The sequence below is a fragment of the Rhinoderma darwinii genome, chromosome 10 (assembly GCF_050947455.1).
Source record: "Rhinoderma darwinii isolate aRhiDar2 chromosome 10, aRhiDar2.hap1, whole genome shotgun sequence".
Classification (NCBI taxonomy): Eukaryota; Metazoa; Chordata; class Amphibia; order Anura; family Rhinodermatidae; genus Rhinoderma; species Rhinoderma darwinii.
In genome coordinates, this window is record NC_134696.1 from 95243557 (window position 1) to 95264333 (window position 20777).

At 43.6% G+C, this 20777-nt stretch overlaps 1 protein-coding gene and 1 long non-coding RNA gene across 2 annotated transcripts in view; one reads left to right on the plus strand and one right to left on the minus strand.

The window, feature by feature from the left end:
• The window catches only part of LOC142662245 (transmembrane protease serine 3-like), a 24962-nt gene continuing 4185 nt past the window's right edge, over positions 1-20777 (plus strand). Inside the window, exons 1-13 of the mRNA XM_075840367.1 lie at positions 1-275; positions 1790-1843; positions 7061-7175; positions 7431-7571; positions 8056-8199; positions 8729-8873; positions 9785-9907; positions 13688-13731; positions 14929-15094; positions 15174-15343; positions 15930-16025; positions 16337-16479; positions 19942-20094. Coding sequence (XP_075696482.1) covers positions 267-275; positions 1790-1843; positions 7061-7175; positions 7431-7571; positions 8056-8199; positions 8729-8873; positions 9785-9907; positions 13688-13731; positions 14929-15094; positions 15174-15343; positions 15930-16025; positions 16337-16479; positions 19942-20094 — 1503 coding nt within the window. The 5' untranslated portion in view covers positions 1-266. The remainder of the gene's footprint in view (positions 276-1789; positions 1844-7060; positions 7176-7430; positions 7572-8055; positions 8200-8728; positions 8874-9784; positions 9908-13687; positions 13732-14928; positions 15095-15173; positions 15344-15929; positions 16026-16336; positions 16480-19941; positions 20095-20777) is intronic.
• LOC142662247 (uncharacterized) overlaps positions 16201-20777 on the minus strand; it is a 20118-nt gene continuing 15541 nt past the window's right edge. The window contains exons 2-3 of the long non-coding RNA XR_012850892.1: positions 19891-20123; positions 16201-16452 (exon numbers count right to left, since the gene is read on the minus strand). This is a non-coding gene — a long non-coding RNA (uncharacterized LOC142662247). The remainder of the gene's footprint in view (positions 16453-19890; positions 20124-20777) is intronic.

The following is a 20777-nucleotide window of genomic DNA, read 5'->3' on the forward strand; positions in this document are numbered from 1 at the left end:
TCTCAGGATGTGGCCAGCGTACACAGGGAAGATCTCGCCGCTTTGTGTTATGCTGTCATTTACGGTAACTAAGGCGACTTTCTTTAGGTAACTACGAATTCCCCAACACATCAACTATTTCGACTCCTGCAAATTTTTGGCATGTGAGCGATGTGGCTGCAAGAAGCCGGTTACATCAATACTAGAGGGCGTACAGACCGTGGCCCTTTAATGAAACGGAGCCCGGCACAGTAACAGAGCAAGTGACAGTGGAATGGCCACTCATCATGACAAAGGTAAGTCTTATCACTTAAAGGGCGACTCTACCGACGAGCTGCTAATGAATGTAAATATACCTGGAGCTTCTCCCACCTCGAGATATGTGACATAATGTAGTGATCCTCAGGGTGGGTGTCAAGAATCCCATTCAAGGGATTTTCCAGTTAACCAATGTACAATGAAACATTTGGCAACTTTCTAATATACTTTGTGTTCAATTTACTCAGTTTTAGCAAGATCTCTGCTTGCTGTCAGGGAATGGAACATTCTTGTTTACATTCAGAGGCTGAAAACCAAAACTGACCTAAGACTTTGCGTTTATAACGCAAACAACGGTGCATGGCCGGTTCTGTTGCACAATGGATCCCCCCGGCGTTGGACGGACCGCATTGACTTACCATTGGGTTCGTAAGATTCCGTTGCGGTTTCCGTCACTTTGACAGCGCTATTTCCCGGGACTGTGCCAGTATGGTATTGAAGGGCACAGGGGTCTTTTTAGAGCGCCTGAATACCCAATACAATGCCCTAAAGGTTGTGCCAGGTATTTTGACATAAAGGAAATCTCTCGGGTGCCAAAGAGGGTCGACTACTCAAAAAGAGAGCTGCAGAAAAGAGACGTAGACATAGAGTGTATGGACCGGAGACCTGCAACAATGTCATATTCCGACATGTCTGACACACATTGAGTAAAACGCATGCCACTAAACGAAATTATTTTTTACAAAATACTATTCTTTCTTACATAGTCATATTATGTGTCAAAAAATGTGAATATTTTTTTTTCTCTTTTCTTCCCTTTCCATTTTTTCTCTCCTCCTTTCCACTCTCGTGCCGTGGTTTCCGCCTCTGACCTCCCATTGAAATCAATGGGAGGCAGAAAAAAACAGCAGCGCTCATTTATGAGCGTTTTTGGCCCGTGGTCCTTCCATTAGCTTTAATGGCCGTGGGCGAAAAAGAAGGAAAAATACGTGCAGGAAGTTCAAAATCTGCATCAAAATTCCTGAGGGAATTCTGAGGCAGATATTTTCTGCCCACAAAAAAACTCAGTGTGAACAGGGCCTTACCCAATTCTTTGAAAATTGCTAAATAAATAAATAAATAAATACGATACTATGCCTGACAATATTTGAAGTTACACAATAAGGCCTCATGCACACGGCCGTGCCCGTAATCATGGCCCGCCGCAGACGCATTTTCGGCCCGTTCTCCCATACGAAGTATGGGAGCACGGCCCATAAAATACGAAAAATAGGACATGCTCCATAATTCCCGGCACAGTTCTACATCACGGACACCTATCCGTAGTGATACGGAAAGGCGTCCGTGGCCAATAGAACTGAATGGGTACGTAATTGCGGACCATATCACGGTCCGCAATTATGGAGATTTTTTACAGTCGTGTGTGCATGGGGCCTAAAGTTTTCTGATCACAAAATTATATTCTGTGTCTAACAATAGTCATTCTGTGTCACAAAATGGTATTCTGTGCTGCAACCTTCATTCTTATTATTATTGTTGTCATATTTTCTAGGTATCAAAAAGAATCTCCCTATTTGATATTTTCCTACAAGACAACAGAACGCAGGTGAAGTAATTGTACAAAATATTCTGAAGAAAGGTTGAGATGGAAAAAAAACGCTCGCACAAGAAACCCGGCGGCTCTATTGAAAATGATGACATTGGGCACATCCCAAGCTCTAGTTTTTATGAAGTTAGATAAAGGCGTCAGACTTTTCACGTTGCGGTTTTGTTGGAATATTTCACAAAACCTTAGCAAAAATGCAGCGGTTTTGCAAATCCCGAGCATATAGGTGGTTCTGTAAAAGTAGCACCAAAACCGCAACATGTGAACACAGCGTAAGGGTAAGATCTCGTAGATAATGATGATCGATCGCTGTCATCAGTGGTGACAGATTGTGGCTAGTTTAAAGGGTTATTCCATCACAAAAAGTGGTGGCAAATTGCTAATATAAGCCATTACTCTGTGATTGTTTGGGGTCCAACTGCCGAAACCCCCACTGATCCTGAGATTGAAGGTTGGTGCAGCGCTGTTTTAGGATAAATAATATAATGTATGTACACAGTGACTCCACCAGCAGAATAGTGAGTGCAGCTCTGGAGTATAATACAGGATGTAACTCAGGATCAGTACAGGATAAGTAATGTAATGTATGTACACAATGACTCCACCAGCAGAATAGTGAGTGCAGCTCTGGAGTATAATACAGGATGTAACTCAGGATCAGTACAGGATAAGTAATGTAATGTCTGTACACAGTGACTTCACCAGCAGAATAGTGAGTGCAGCTCTGGAGTATAATACAGGATGTAACTCAGGATCAGTACAGGATAAGTAATGTAATGTCTGTACACAGTGACTCCACCAGCAGAATAGTGAGTACAGCTCTGGAGTATAATACAGGATATAACTCAGGATTAGTACAGGATAAGTAATGTAATGTATGTACACAGTGACTCCACCAGCAGAATAGTGAGTGCAGCTCTGGAGTATAATACAGGATGTAACTCAGGATCAGTACAGGATAAGTAATGTAATGTCTGTACACAGTGACTCCACCAGCAGAATAGTGAGTACAGCTCTGGAGTATAATACAGGATATAACTCAGGATTAGTACAGGATAAGTAATGTAATATATGTACACAGTGACTCCACCAGCAGAATAGTGAGTGCAGCTCTGGAGTATAATACAGGATGTAACTCAGGATCAGTACAGGATAAGTAATGTAATGTATGTACACAATGACTCCACCAGCAGAATAGTGAGTGCAGCTCTGGAGTATAATACAGGATGTAACTCAGGATCAGTACAGGATAAGTAATGTAATGTCTGTACACAGTGACTTCACCAGCAGAATAGTGAGTGCAGCTCTGGAGTATAATACAGGATGTAACTCAGGATCAGTACAGGATAAGTAATGTAATGTATGTACACAGTGACTCCACCAGCAGAATAGTGAGTGCAGCTCTGGAGTATAATACAGGATGTAACTCAGGATCAGTACAGGATAAGTAATGTAATGTCTGTACACAGTGACTCCACCAGCAGAATAGTGAGGGCAGCTCTGGAGTATAATACAGGATGTAACTCAGGATCAGTACAGGATAAGTAATGTAATGTATGTACACAATGACTCCACCAGCAGAATAGTGAGTGCAGCTCTGGAGTATAATACAGGATGTAACTCAGGATTAGTACAGGATAAGTAATGTAATGTCTGTACACAGTGACTCCACCAGCAGAATAGTGAGTGCAGCTCTGGAGTATAATACAGGATGTAACTCAGGATCAGTACAGGATAAGTAATGTAATGTCTGTACACAGTGACTCCACTAGCAGAATAGTGAGTGCAGCTCTGGAGTATAATACAGGATGTTACTCAGGATCAGTACAGGATAAGTAATGTAATGTCTGTACACAGTGACTCCACCAGCAGAATAGTGAGTGCAGCTCTGGAGTATAATACAGGATGTAACTCAGGATCAGTACAGGATAAGTAATGTAATGTCTGTACACAGTGACTTCACCAGCAGAATAGTGAGTGCAGCTCTGGAGTATAATACAGGATGTAACTCAGGATCAGTACAGGATAAGTAATGTAATGTCTGTACACAGTGACTCCACCAGCAGAATAGTGAGTACAGCTCTGGAGTATAATACAGGATATAACTCAGGATTAGTACAGGATAAGTAATGTAATGTATGTACACAGTGACTCCACCAGCAGAATAGTGAGTGCAGCTCTGGAGTATAATACAGGATGTAACTCAGGATCAGTTCAGGATAAGTAATGTAATGTCTGTACACAGTGACTCCACCAGCAGAATAGTGAGTACAGCTCTGGAGTATAATACAGGATATAACTCAGGATTAGTACAGGATAAGTAATGTAATATATGTACACAGTGACTCCACCAGCAGAATAGTGAGTGCAGCTCTGGAGTATAATACAGGATGTAACTCAGGATCAGTACAGGATAAGTAATGTAATGTATGTACACAGTGACTCCACCAGCAGAATAGTGAGTGCAGCTCTGGAGTATAATACAGGATGTAACTCAGGATCAGTACAGGATAAGTAATGTAATGTATGTACACAGTGACTCCACCAGCAGAATAGTGAGTGCAGCTCTGGAGTATAATACAGGATGTAACTCAGGATCAGTACAGGATAAGTAATGTAATGTCTGTACACAGTGACTCCACCAGCAGAATAGTGAGGGCAGCTCTGGAGTATAATACAGGATGTAACTCAGGATCAGTACAGGATAAGTAATGTAATGTATGTACACAATGACTCCACCAGCAGAATAGTGAGTGCAGCTCTGGAGTATAATACAGGATGTAACTCAGGATTAGTACAGGATAAGTAATGTAATGTCTGTACACAGTGACTCCACCAGCAGAATAGTGAGTGCAGCTCTGGAGTATAATACAGGATGTAACTCAGGATCAGTACAGGATAAGTAATGTAATGTCTGTACACAGTGACTCCACTAGCAGAATAGTGAGTGCAGCTCTGGAGTATAATACAGGATGTTACTCAGGATCAGTACAGGATAAGTAATGTAATGTCTGTACACAGTGACTCCACCAGCAGAATAGTGAGTGCAGCTCTGGAGTATAATACAGGATGTAACTCAGGATCAGTACAGGATAAGTAATGTAATGTCTGTACACAGTGACTTCACCAGCAGAATAGTGAGTGCAGCTCTGGAGTATAATACAGGATGTAACTCAGGATCAGTACAGGATAAGTAATGTAATGTCTGTACACAGTGACTCCACCAGCAGAATAGTGAGTACAGCTCTGGAGTATAATACAGGATATAACTCAGGATTAGTACAGGATAAGTAATGTAATGTATGTACACAGTGACTCCACCAGCAGAATAGTGAGTGCAGCTCTGGAGTATAATACAGGATGTAACTCAGGATCAGTTCAGGATAAGTAATGTAATGTCTGTACACAGTGACTCCACCAGCAGAATAGTGAGTACAGCTCTGGAGTATAATACAGGATATAACTCAGGATTAGTACAGGATAAGTAATGTAATATATGTACACAGTGACTCCACCAGCAGAATAGTGAGTGCAGCTCTGGAGTATAATACAGGATGTAACTCAGGATCAGTACAGGATAAGTAATGTAATGTATGTACACAGTGACTCCACCAGCAGAATAGTGAGTGCAGCTCTGGAGTATAATACAGGATGTAACTCAGGATCAGTACAGGATAAGTAATGTAATGTCTGTACACAGTGACTCCACCAGCAGAATAGTGAGGGCAGCTCTGGAGTATAATATAGGATGTAACTCAGGATCAGTATAGGATAAGTAATGTAATGTCTGTACACAGTGACTCCACCAGCAGAATAGTGAGTGCAGCTCTGGAGTATAATACAGGATGTAACTCAGGATCAGTACAGGATAAGTAATGTAATGTATGTACACAGTGACTCCACCAGCACAATAGTGAGTGCAGCTCTGGAGTATAATACAGGATGTAACTCAGGATCAGTACAGGATAAGTAATGTAATGTCTGTACACAGTGACTCCACCAGCAGAATAGTGAGTGCAGCTCTGGAGTATAATACAGGATGTAACTCAGGATCAGTACAGGATAAGTAATGTAATGTCTGTACACAGTGACTCCACCAGCAGAATAGTGAGTGCAGCTCTGGAGTATAAGGGTATGTTCACACGGCGGGGGTCCGTAACGGCTGAAATTACGGGGATGTTTCAGCCTGAAAACATCCCCGTAATTTCAGCTGTACCGGCATGTGCAGGCGCTTGAACGCCGCGTCAATTACGGCCGTAATTAGCGCTGCTATTCATTGGAGTCAATGAATAGCGGCTCCAATTACGGCCAAAGAAGTGACAGGTCACTTCTTCTACGCGGGCGTCTATTTACGCGCCATCATTTGACAGCGGCGCGTAAATATACGCCTCGTGTGAACAGACAAACGTCTGCCCATTGCTTTCAATGGGCAGATGTTTGTCAGCGCTATTGAGGCGCTATTTTCAGACGTAATTCGGGGCAAAAACGCCCGAATTACGTCCGTAAATAGGCCGTGTGAACATACCCTTATACAGGATGTAACTCAGGATCAGTACAGGATAAGTAATGTAATGTCTGTACACAGTGACTCCACCAGCAGAATAGTGAGTGCAGCTCTGGAGTATAATACAGGATGTAACTCAGGATCAGTAATGTAATGTATGTACACGGTGACTCCAGCAGAATAGTGAGTGCAGCTCTGGAGTATAATACAGGATGTAACTCAGGATCAGTACAGGATAAGTAATGTAATGTCTGTACACAGTATACTGGAACTTCTTGGGCATTTGAATGACTGCAGCAGCATCCATTGGATAATTTTAAATTACAAAATCTAGCAGATGTCTCCACGACAGATCCCCTTTGAGCCATAAAGTGTTCAGCACAATTTCCGGGGGAGTCTACACTAGAAAAGTAAAGCTAAAGAATACGTTTCCAAATGGATTTCAAGCTCGGGTGTCTATTATAGATGAATTTGTATGTATGAATAATATATTTTCCCTTTTATATTTTATGCTAATTTTGTCTGTCAAAAAAAAAAAAAAAAAGTTGCTTGTGGTAAATCCCTTAAATCTTTTATTTTGTTTGTGAGAAGCCTGAGGTCAGTGATGGATTTCCCCTTACCAGACTGTCCAGTTAAATCACCATATCTCATTTCCCAATTGTAGTTTCCATGGGACATATGTTGACTTGATCTTTTTATTTTTACTTTGTCAGGATGTGACCCCCTCAAGTTCATTCGGAGAAGAAGCCTCGGTGGAGGCCAATACAGTTCAGCCAGTGGATGAGGCTTCTGTGATCATCTCAACAGTGAATGACCTGCAGAACCAAAGTGAGGAGACAGATGGGGCGTTACAAAAAGATATCCTTAATTTTTGGGGGGTTTGAGGAAATGTGACATTGAGGGCCACCTCTAGGTATATGTGGGCCCTTGTGCGACCCACTTGACCCCACTCTCAGTTTGACATTGTCATGAAACCCAATGGGCCCAGAATGCCCAATGGGTTCTAGCAGCTGCCCTTGTTGGCCTGGTGGTGATGCCGCCCTGGTGGCAGTAAATGGAATAACATGTGATTGTTTCTTGTAGTAGATGTTCCTGGATCCGAAACTTTGTGCAGTTCAGAGGAGAAATCGCCCCTGTGCCCCCTGCATCATGTGTCCAGAATCCTCGTCCACGTCTCCATCATCCTGTCCATTGTAGCGGCGTCCTTGTCTGTCCTTCTTATCTGTAAGTAAAATTAGTTATACTACTATATACAGGTCTCCAGCACTTCCACCCCTCCCCGCTACAAGTTCTCATTGAGGGACCCCCCTAACAATATCGATAAGGTGTCAGAGAACTCAATTTCCTTGTAACTCCTTTTCAAACAGCAGAATATTGGAGCGGTTTATTGCAGCTTATATTCTGTGAATGGAGTTCTTTCCTCTGTTCACATCCAAAGCTGCATCCACAATTCTGTGGCTGCCATACCATTACCTGATTATAATCATTCATACCCACAATGCACCACATAATAGCTCTGTTTATAGCGAGCTGCAGGGAGATGTGAAATCCTGCAGCCTGAGAGCTAACAGGAATGCAGCAGAATGATAAGAGTATGAATGAACCAGTAGTAAATCCTTTCTGTATCGGATATCGGAGCTTGTTCTTATATTTTTTTACTAAAATTTTGTTTTCACTTTCTAACTGGTTGTGCTGGCATTTCTCTCAGTGCAGTATTTCTACCATCCTGCGGTACAACGAGCCTGTCCTGACTATTTGGAGGCCTGCGCTCCCTCGTTAAACTGTTCTCATGCAGATGGTGCCAACCTCTGCCCACCTAGCAGACAGCCAAGCAATCGGACCCTGGCCAGTGGTGAGAAAGGGTGTGATGATAGCGGGTGGTACCTTAAATACCTTAATGCATGTTCAATCTACGTGGTTTGATGATTCACAAATAATGTGTTACATTGTATTCACTTCTCCATTCGCATCTAAAGCTGCATATAGCATTTCTTCTAGCTGCAACTTGGAGTCCATGAGCACTATGCCATCTATTATTAGCGGAATATGTATAACATGCTGGTTGAGTGCATGGGGGGAGTTATAGTGTTTTCTACATCCTACGGGTTGTATGTTGCCTGGTGTAAGAGTTATATCTCCCACAATGCACCACAGCAGAGACGGCTCTGGACATACACTGAATAAGCAGGCTGCATCTAACGAATGTAAGATACTGTGGTTTGAGAGCCAACAGGAAAATAGCATAATTTTTGATGCAGCTTTGGTTGTGACTAGTGTATGTAACCAACGTTATAGTTAAACTTGAAAATCTTGATCTATGTTTTTAGTGTAGTGGATTTCTGATTATTACATATTGTGTTATTTGCTTGTATTTTTTTTAGAATACAAGAATCCAGTGCTGCTGCTGACAGGCCGCTCACTGCTCCAGTTATACAGTGTGAACACTGGCAGATATTATACTGTGTGTCACCAGGGCTGGGAGACCTCTCATGGCTGGACAGTGTGCAGAGAACTGGGGTTCAATAGGTAATAATGGGGGGCTCTGCCCCTTGACCCCCTGCAGTCTTCTTCTGCCTGATTTATTATCCTTCGCCATACTCATAACTTTCCGCATCCTATATCTACTCCACTGTCATGTGACGAGACAGTCGCCATGACTGCTCTGATACCTTCATTTTTCCAAGGAGTCGTGGAGGATGTCATGTCAAGCCCCCATACAGGATTGGGACAAAGGGTAGAGGTACGAGGCAGCGGACTAGGGTGAAGCTGTCTCTCTTATAGGGATATTATAGGTGATCATTTTTTGATCGCTGCGACCCCCACCGATCGTGAGAATGGGGGTCCCGATTTCTCAGATCCTCCTCACTGCTCAACTGCAGTGAGGTGAACATTGAACAGAGCGGCGGTCGAGCACGTGCGCTGCCGCTCTATTCAAAGTCTACGGGAATGATGGAAACAGCCGAGTACAGCGCGACTGCCACTCCACTCCTCCTTTCTGAGGATGGGACGCAGTAACGAGGATTTGGCGGTTCAGGACCCTTGTTTTCACGATCAGAAATAATAATCATTTATGATTTTGGGAATACCCCTTTGTAAATGTCAGGCGGACCCGCCAACAGTCCAGTGTGTATGGGGGAAGCCTGACAGTCCCCCGGCGTCTAATGTTGGGGCAAGAAGGAGTAGGCATGTTGGATTTCAATATGGTCGTTCCTTTGTTTCCCTGGAAGATAAGCGGTATCTGGCAGCTGCTTATCTCCATATTTATATAAACACACATGCTGTGCCAATCTGAGCGTGCATGTTTATGGAAGAGTCATGGGAGACTTTGTCTTTATGCCTTTGACATGCCGCCATATATGTCTGTTAGCATACGTGGCCCCTAACTTGAAGCTCCCAGTCACATGTCATAAAACCTCTTCCTCTATTCCCCTCACCAGCCACACAGTATTATCCTCTCCGCTGCCACTCAGTGCCACAGAGCCCGCCTGCCTGGAGTCCTTTGCTGTGATGAATAAAACCAGCGGATCTACCAGCAACCTAGATGGATTCCTAAATCCTGTGTAAGTAATACATTCAATAACCTGACACTGGGGGGCGCTCCATTTCCAAAAATTGTACTGCTACAACGTAAATGGCCAGTGAATTCATGGAGACAATTTTTGTAGACCTTTTTTTTTTCGATTTTTGGTCTAAATTTATTATAAGTAGTGTAGAGCTATATTAGTCGTCAAACTAATTTTGTCAGGTACCCCGCCCCTTTAGGAGCGGGGCTATGCGCCCCCAACCTTTGATCTTTGGTATTAGACCACGCCTCAGTTACGCCCTGGTCACATCCGGCTCAAAGATTGTCCCGCCTCTTCCGGATCCTCCGTACAGCCCCTTCTGGTTACGGTATTCTTTTCCTGCCCCTTCCGGTATTGCATCATATGACGCACACGTAGGATGATTCTGATTGGTGCTCGCCTTAAGGGGGGATTCACACGAACGTGTATTCGGTCCGTGCGGGCCGCGTGGTTTTCACGCGCCACGCACAGACCAATACAAGTCTATGGGGCAGTACAGACAGTCCGTGCTTTTTGCGCAGCGTTTGTCAGCTGCGCAAAAAGCGCGACATGCTCAATATCTCCGCGTATTTCGCGCATCACGCACCCATTGAAGTCAATGGGTGCGTGAAAACCACGCAGGTCGCACGGAAGCACTTCCGTGCGAACCGACTGAAACAGCGCACCAGCTGTCAAAAGGATGAATGTAAACAGAAAAGCACCACGTGCTTTTCTGTTTCCAAACATCCAAACGGAGTGTCTTTGAGATGAGCGAACCCGGACAACCGAACCGAACTTCACCGGGTTCGGCCGAACTCGTTTTGGCCGAACCCGGCAAAAAAATTTCCGGTACGCGACGTCAGGAGATAGTCACTGTCCAGGGTGCTGAAAGAGTTAAACTGGTTCAGCACCATGGACAGTGACTTCCGATCCCAATATACATGAACCTGTAAAAAAAAACGAAGTTCTGACTTACCGATAACTCCCGGCTTCTTCCTCCAGTCTGACCTCCCGGGATGACAATTCAGTCCAAGTGACAGCTCAAGCCAATCACAGGCCAAGCACAGGCTGCAGCGGTCACATGGACTGCCGCGTCATCCAGGGAGGTGGGGCCCGATGTCAAGAGTGGCGCGTCACCAAGGACGCGTCACCAAGGCAACGGCTGGGAGGGAAGTTCTCGGTAAGTACGAACTTTTTCTTTTTTTTTAACAGGTTTCTCGATATTGTGTTCGGCATTCACTGTCGAGGGTGCTGAAAGAGTTACTGCCGATCAGTTAGCTCTTTCAGCACCTTGGACAGTGACGGGCGTCGACTAGCCTCATCTCTATGATGGCGGCTGCGCAAAAATCACGCAGCCGCGCATCATACACGGATGACACACGTAGCTGTCAAGTGGTTTTTGCGTGCGCAAAACGCCACGTTGTTTGCGCGCGCAAAAACGCAACGTTCGTCTGAATCTGCCCTTACAAGGATGCCATTGGTGCGTACACCAAGAAGTGCATTAAGGGGATGATTGAGATGGAGCCTTAGTTCAGGCTTAAAAACATTGTGGAGCAATGTACATTTGACGTGGCCAACTATTAAAGGTAACGTCAAAATCAAATAAAAGGCAGACGTATATTTCAACAGACATTAGTTTATTTTATAAAAACAAGGGCATACTACAGATGAAAAGGTAAAGTTATGAAAATATGTCGGGCAAATAATGAAACTTTAAAAAAATTTTTTTTTCAAAAACCAGCAGACATCTGTTTACAGATCGCGCGATACTACATCGGCACAAATTCTAAAACCACCACATCAGGATATTGACGTTTAAAGCCCCATCAGCATCTGTTATAGATAACACATTCTAAGGGCATGTTCACACACAAACTCAAAAACGTCTGAAAATATGGAGCTGTTTTCAAGGGAAAACAGCTCCTGATTTTCAGACGTTTTTTAAGCCACTCGCGATTTCCACTGCGTTTTTCACGGCCGTTTTTGGAGCTGTTTTCCATAGAGTCAATGAAAAACGCCTCCAAAAACTTCCCAAGAAGTGTCCTGCACTTCTTTTGACGAGCCGTCATTTTACGCGCCGTATTTTGACAGCGAAGCGTAGAATAAAGGCTCGTGGGAACAGAATATCGTAAAACCCATTGAAAGCAACGGGCAGATGTTTGCCGGCGTAATGGAGCCATTTTTTCAGGCGTAACTCGAGGCGTAAAATGCCCGAATTATGTCTGACAACACTGCGTGTGAACATAATCACCAGATATCGTTTCAAGTAAGCAAATCTGTGACAGCTGCTGAAGATAAAATTATCATGGCAAAGGTACTCAATACGAATCACGATGAATTACGACAAAAATTTATTATAATGCTCAGCATGTCGGTGGTTTTCGAGGGTTTATAGCAAGAGGCGAAAAAACACGGCTTAGGCTCTGTTCACATTTGCGTCAGGGTTCCGTTCCGACGTAGCTTTCCGTCAGAATGGAGCTTTGACTGACGCAAACTCAAACCAGAGGTTTCCGTTTCCATCGCCGTTGATTTCATTGGTGACGGATCTGGTGCCAATAGTTCCAGTTTGTCTCCGTTGTGCAGGGGTTCCGTCGTTTTGACGGGATGAATAGCGTAGTCGAGACAAACTGAAACCATTGGCATCGGATCCGCCACCACTATTTCCAAAATATGCCCGGGCAACCGTTCATCAAGTGAAAACCGGCTCAAGTGTCGCAGGCGCCTTTCAGACCATTTTACTCGATAGACGTATGCCCCAAAAATTGCAAACCGATAGAGACGAAGAGTTTTTGAATACAAAGGTAAAAATAAAAAGTACTACGGATTAACAATATACACCATTTTCTAACCAACAACAACGTTAACGCGACCGTAGTAACGCGTTTTAACCTTACACTAAAATCTAAAATGTGGCGTTATTTTACAGCGCACAACACTTTCCGTTATATAGATGTTCTACAATGTTCAGTTATAACCACACAGTACAATACGCTGTCGACCGGTGGATGTCACAAACGCAAATTCGCTAGACATTTGGAAGAATATTTACGGAGAACAAAGCTAAAAAAGTTAAACCGTTGTTTAAAGACGGCGACCGGGTCAGGATTTCGAAATTGAAGGATCTATTCAGCAAAGGCTATGAACAGACGTTCACGGATGAAATATTCACTGTACAAGGTAAAGGACGCCTCTGGGGAACCGATCGAAGGTTCTTTTTACGCCGAAGAAATACAAAAAATACCGGAAAACCACGACAGAATTGAAAAAGTTTTAAGAAAAAAGCGTGTCAGAGGTGAAACCTTATATTAGGTCAAGTGGCGCGGTTACCCAGAGTCATTCAATAGTTGGAGTGAAAAAGGTATTTTAAAACGCAGAACGATGGAGACTGCGCCGTTTTATAGAACGCTTCCGAGTAATGCATCATACCGTACATATCCAAAAAATGAGATATCTAATTACACAATCAAACTTTCTAAACCGGTCACATTAATTGTGAAGTTGGTCTTAAAGAGATACAGTACCCACAGACTTGGAATACCTTTGAAACGGGTGAAGGCTACATATATTTAGGCCTGCCGGGCGGAGCACTTAAAGAGGCTCTGTCACCACATTATAAGTGCCCTATCTTCTACATAATGTGGGGGCGTGGTCTAATAGGAAATCTCACCGTTTAGGGGTGGGGCTAGAACATAGCCCTGCCTCTGAAGGGGCGGGACATCTGACTAAATTAATTTGACGACTTATTAGCGCTATACTACTATTATATTATAATTATACTTATATATATTTTCTCTACAGAGAGAACTGTCCGAATGAAGAGGGCGTATCGCTACAGTGCACAGGTGAGAAGAGAGACCCTTTAAGTGAAATCTCCCACATCAGGACATCAGAATAACCCCCACTAACTTGATTGACAGGAGCAATCACGGCCCTCCTGCAGATCACTGTTTAGTGGTTGTCACTACTGTAGTTCAGAGTTAGGATGTTTCCGCTTTTTCAATGGATTTGCAGCGAATTTACTGCGAAGTTGCTGCAAAATCTGCCACAAAGCCGTGGCGGAAAACGTCATCACATCTGAAAAAACACGTGAATGGGGTTTTCTAAAAAACCTAATTCACTAATATCGCAATTTAAATCTGTTGCAGATTTTCGGTGTGAAATCGACACCAAAATACAAAAAATCTGCCATTTGTGGATTAGGGCCTGTTCACATCACTGTTCGCTTTCCGTTCCGGGGTTTCCGTCGGGTGAACCCCGCAACGGAAAGTGAAAGTGAAACCACAGCTTCCGTTTCAGTCACCATTGATATCAATACTGACGGAAACATCGCTAATGGTTTCCGTTCGTCACCATTCCGTCAGGTTTTCCGACGGAATCAATAGCGGAGTCGACTGCGCTATTGATTCCGTCAGAAAAACGGAAACCTTCCGGAATCGTGACGAACGGAAACCATTAGCGATGTTTCCGTCACCATTGATATCAATGGTGAATGAAACGGAAGCTGTGGTTTCACTTTCCGTTGCGGGGTTCACCCGACGGAAACCTCCGACGGAAACCCGGAACGGAAAGCGAACGGTGATGTGAACAGGCCCTTATTGATAAATCTGTGGCAAAAACTCAATTCTTGCAGTATAATTACTGACCACTAGGTGAGAATATAGAGTTAATAGTGCATTGACTATAGAGCGCAGTATCGGTATTCAGTGCTCTAGTCACTGTCAGATCTGTGCCAGCTATTTATACCCGAAGGTGGGGTATTCCTTTAAATAAACGTATTTACTGTGTTATGCCTAGTGCAAGGTCTGAGGGGGCACAGCATGACACAGAGTCTCAAACAACATCCCAAAATGAATATTTGTCATGCTCCGCCCCCTCAATCTCCGCATTACTCATAACACAGTATATAAGTTATGTCTGGGGTCTTCCTTTAAATCTTTGCCCAAACATTGTATTGGCCCTCAAAATCGTGACGTATTGATCGGCTTGCTTGTGTTTAGGAGTTGCCCTCTTACTACCCATTTACTCTCTTACTGATGTAGACTGTGGTCGTTCTTCTGCTGAGAGTCAGCGTATAGTTGGTGGATCTCCATCAGCCTGGGGACGTTGGCCATGGCAAGTCAGCCTGCGTTGGGATGGACGGCATGTTTGTGGAGGGTCCATCATTTCGTCCCAATGGGTGATGAGCGCGGCCCACTGCTTTGTCCTGTGAGTTGTAGAGTTGTATGTTCATCTATATTGAGTATTGTGTGGTAGAACATGTATGTTTCTATGTCTTATCTCACAGGTCCAACTTCCTTACCGTGGCCAGGTGGAAGGTCCATGCCGGCTCCGTCTCCCTCAACCCATCCTCCTCCCACTCTGTCCGGAGCATCTACTACAATGGGCTGTACAACCCTGAAACCAATGACTTCGACGTTGCTCTTCTTAAAACTAGCCAGCCCATGGGCTTTTCTGGTGAGACAAGGCCTCACTGCGGTTCATAGTACAGTTCTACTTGTCCTTCAGATCTGTCATGCACCCAAATTAGGAGAACTGCCAGGATAGGTGACCGATCCTCAAAATGTATGCAGAACACAGGTAGATCTTCAGGTCCCTCCCAATTTTTACTTTCTGTCAATTCCCCCATCTCCCACACAGAAATATTTTCATCTAATTCTTTCCATTTTTGTCCAGCAGATGTCCTAGGGGAACAGGGATTTGCTAAGTGGTTAGATTTAGCATGGCTGGTCTTTTATTGCAGATGGAGCCTTGGGGCAGGGCTCCTGCTGCAGCCAGTTGCCTTACAGAAACAGGTTGAATTTGAGGTTTTCTGAGAACGAACGGGGGAAATGAATAATCTTCTGTGAGACTTATAGAAGAAGTGTTTATATATTTCTTACAGTTCTGATTGCAATATGAGAGAGGGATTGATAAAAGGAAATGAGGGTATTAAGAGGATTTATGTGTATTTTCTGTTTAATGTTCTTTTATGCATCGGTGAGTATAATTATACATTTCTTGTCGCCTGCAGTCACTTCTCTTAGACTTCTCTTTCCTGCAGAGACCCTACGGCCTGTATGTCTACCCAGAACCCATCAGCAATTCCAAGCAAGGGGCAACTGTTGGATCAGTGGTTGGGGACACGTGAGTGAGGGAGGTGAGGTACCAGGGTGACTCTGTGCAACTGATGTCTGACCATCCAATTTAAAAATGTAAATAATATTTACACCTCATAATGTGTTAAATAATATTTGCATGCCTTAAAAATCTGATAATCCGGCATCAAGGACCAAGGGACGATTTATGCTTATTTAGTTTATTTTGAAGTTCCATATCTCCAAGATTTCTCTGGCCCTGCAGTAGTTAACGGATTCCATTGTTTTAGATGTTTTTATTTTATGTGTTTAGTTTTTTTTAAATAAAAAGGTAAAATACGTCACTACGTCTATTTTTGTGTTCTATTCCCAGGGCAATTGTCTCCAGTTCTCCGAGAAGCCAAGGTACATCTGATCAGCAACCATCTTTGTAATCAGTCCTCACATTACCCGGGCCTGATAAGTCCTCAAATGTTATGTGCCGGTTACCTGGATGGAAAAGTTGACTCATGTCAGGTATATGTATTTTATATTCTAATAATATTTGTATAAACATCACATTCTAATTATTAGACCTCACATATATATATATATATATATATATATATATATATATACACACACACACACACACACACACACACACACACACACACACACACACATATATATATATATATACACACACACACACACACACACACACATATATATATATATACACACACACACACACACACACACACATCTGTACATACATACACATACACACACATATACACACACACACACGCATACACACACACACACACACACACACACACGCATACACACACACACACACACACACACATATATATACACACACACACACACACACATATACACACACATATACACACACACACACACACACACACACATATACACACACACACACACACACACACACCTCAGCTGCTACAGAACCTTATAATACACACCGCAGCTGCTGCAGAACATCATGATACACACCTCCGCTGCTGGAGACCTTCTTCTTGAAAAACGTGAGGACATTTCATATAAATCTATCAATCATGATTTTCCCCCTTACCCTTCAAAAAGAGGTTCTGCAGCAGCTTAGGCGTGTATCATAAAAGCTTACAGCACCACAGCATTTCAACTCAAGACACAACACATCTCTGTGGTTATTTTTAAAATCCAATCACAGATGAACCCAACATTTATTAGACACGGAAATTAACGTTTATCTAATGTTTGATTTCTATCACTTTTCTGCATAGACCAAATAATATCAGGAGCGGGACGGTCGTTTAGTGTACACAGCCAAGCAGAAATGATAACTGCACTAATGGGAATAAAACGGAAAATCGATTGAACTTTCATCCATGGAAATTTCAGCATTTAATAATCAAAATTGGGAATAAATAACACATTAATCTGCTTATCACTGCAGACAGGCAATATATTGATTCCTGCTCCTCATCCCATCCCCCTGCTGCCTTGTCGTATGTCCTGATAGTTACTTCTTCATTGTACGCCGAGGTTTACTTTTTTTTTTATACTTTTTTTTATACTTTTTTTATATTATTTCTTTTTTATTAATTTATAAATTAATTATTTTTATTTCATTTATTTAATCGTCATAGGGACAAAAATTAAGGTAAAAAAAAAATTTGAAGGATTGGATATGTTGGTATTCTGCATGCCCGATCCTTTATTTTTCGACGGAAGATTAGCCGTTGCCAGAACGGTCTGGCAACCTCTTTGCACCTCTTTGAGCATGCGTGTATATGTAGATGGTGGAGTCGGCAGGAATAGGTGTCGGACCAAAAAACATTCAGGTGGCAGCCATCTAAGGCGTATGGGCAGCTTTAGGCCATGTACGTAAAAAAATTCTGCATGGATCCGAGGGCATGCTCGGGGCTTTCAAATCTACAGCACGCCCGATACTGTATGTTGTGGATTCCGTCCAGATTTTCTCTGTGGATTTCATCCTTTTCAATGCAAAATCTGTGTTACATGTGGATAAGATATGACCAGAACAGGACTGGCGTTCGTACCAGGCATATCTGGGTATATACCAGGGCCCAGTGGGCTTGTGGGGTCCTTGGCCATCTAGGTTAAAATGCTCTAAGCTTCTAAAACCGAGTTTGGGGCAGACATGAACCCTCTGACTGTGCTAAAGGGCCCATTTACAGCTGCAGCCGGCCCTGTTACTGACCCTTGTATACATATATTTCACGTCTTTCATCCTAGCAGTGACATGTTTTCTTACAGACGAGCTGATAGCCTTTGAGACTTGTCAATATTAAAGCCATAAACTTTGCAGAGAAAAGGTGATTAATCTAAGTTGTAATATCATTAGTAGTAATTGAACATGTTTTTATAGGATCTGAGATACTGGGGTGTTATGTGTCAGGCTCCGCTTGTTTGTGAAACACTTTATACTGTAAAAAAAACATCTATGCCCTCTCCTGTATGGATGGGATTTATAGTAATGTGAGATTCTGGTAAATAAATATTATGCCAGAAAGATAGTACTGCCAGAATTACTGTGACGCTTACACATGCAGAACAGACAGCAGAAGAGTGGGATGCAATCTGCGTAGTCTGGAGCGCCCCCTATAACATCAGTCCAGTTGTGTAGTCTGGAGCGCCCCTATAACATCAGTCCAGTTGTGTAGTCTGGAGTGCCCCCTATAACATCAGTCCAGTTGTGTAGTCTGGAGCGCCCCCTATAACAGCTGTCAAGTTGTGAAGTCTACTGCGCCCCCTATAACAGCAATCTAGTTGTGTAGTCTAAAGCGCCCCCTATAACAGCAGTATGGCTGAGTAATCTGGAACACCCCAATAACACCAGTCTAGCTGCATAGTCTGGAGCACTCCCTATAACAGCAGTCTGGCTGTATAGTCTAGAGCGCCCCCTATAACAGCAGTCTGGTTTTCTAGTCTAGAGCGCCCCCTAGCAGTCCGGTTGTGTTGTCTATATCTCCCCCCCTTTAACAGCAGTCTGTTGTGTAGTCTGGACCTCCCCCTATAACAGCAGTCTGTTGTGTAGTCTGGACCTCCCCCTATAACAGCAGTCTGTTGTGTAGTCTGGACCTCCCCCTATAACTGTAGTCTGTTGTGTAGCCTGGACCTCCCCCTATAACAGCAGTCTGGTTGTGTAGTCTGGAGTGCAACCTATAACAGCAATCTGGTTGTGTAGTCTGCAGCTCCCCCTTTAACAGCAGTCTGTTGTGTAGTCTGGACCGCCTTTTATAAGAGTAGTCTGGCTGTGTAGTCTGGAGTGCCCCCTATAACAGTAGTCTGGTTGTGTAGTCTGGACCTCCCCCTATAACAGTAGTCTGGTTGTGTAGTCGGGAGCGCCACCCATAACAGCAATCTTGATGTGTAGTCCGCAGCTCACCCTTTAACAGCAGTCTGTTGTGTAGTCTGGAGCACCCCCAATAACAGCAGTCTGGCTGTGTAGTCTGGAGCGCCCCCTATAAGAGTAGTCTGGCTGTGTAGTCTGGACCTCCCCCTATTACAGTAGTCTGGTTGTGTAGTCTGGAGCACCCCCTATTACAGTAGTCTGATTGTGTAATCTGGAGCGTCCTCTATAACAGCAGTCTATTGTGTAGTCCGGAGCGCCCCCTATTACAGTAGTTTGGTTGTGTAGTCTGGAGCGTCCCCTATAACAGCAGTCTATTGTGTAGTCCAGAGCGCCCCCTATAACATCAGTCTGGCTGTGTAGTCCGGAGCGCCCCCTATTACAGTAGTTTGGTTGTGTAGTCTGGAGCGTCCCCTATAACAGCAGTCTATTGTGTAGTCCAGAGCGCCCCCTATAACATCAGTCTGGCTGTGTAGTCCAGAGCGCCCCCTATAACAGCAATACATTTAACATTTTATTACACACTTTAATCCCGAGCTAATATAATTTACCTGATTTCTACAATTGTTCACCTTCGATGTTGCTGTTCTTCTCCTACACAGGGGGACAGTGGTGGTCCTCTTGTCTGCCAGGAGGGCGGCTTTTGGTGGCAGGTTGGCATTGTCAGCTGGGGAGAAGGTTGTGGAAGACCCAATCGGCCAGGAGTCTACACCAATCTTACCACACTTCTGGACTGGGTATATCATCGCCTTCAGGTAGGATATAATGTAACGAGAGCTATGCCCTACGGGTGATATAACTGGTCAGAGCACTTACTGGGATCCAGGACTTACATGCTGCGTATAGTTCTATATATACGGCAGTGTAAACACGGTGTCCCTGTCTATGGCACTCGTAGAAACCAACTGTTCTAAAATAACACAAACCCAAATTTTTTTGGGTTATTTCTCCAATGGATCTAGAACAAAGGAATCCTGATCCTGCAACTATGTGTGATCCCACTCCCTCTGTCCTTTATTCAGACAGCAGAAGAGGGGGCAGATGAAGGAGAGTAAAACATGGCAGCAGACCATTCACTTGATATAGTCTGTAACCATGGAGACACATAGGCCTGCATAGGAACTGTATGCTTCATTTCTTATTTTGGATCGATCGGAGCAATAAAAATAATTGTTGCAAAAGTATTCATACCTGGATGTTATGGTGTCCACATACAATAGTCATGTAGCATCCATCTGGAGTCACCTACTATAGAAAGCTGCTTTTGAGGTAATAGAATGAGGTCCTTCAGGCAAGACCCTCCCCTATTAGCCAGAGTAGAGAGCAGTATCAAATATGGCTTCCTGAATCTGAAGGCTCGTTGATGCCCATTGACATGAATGGATGCCCGCTTGGGTAATAAACACTTAAAGGACTTTTCCCAGTAATTATGATTGAT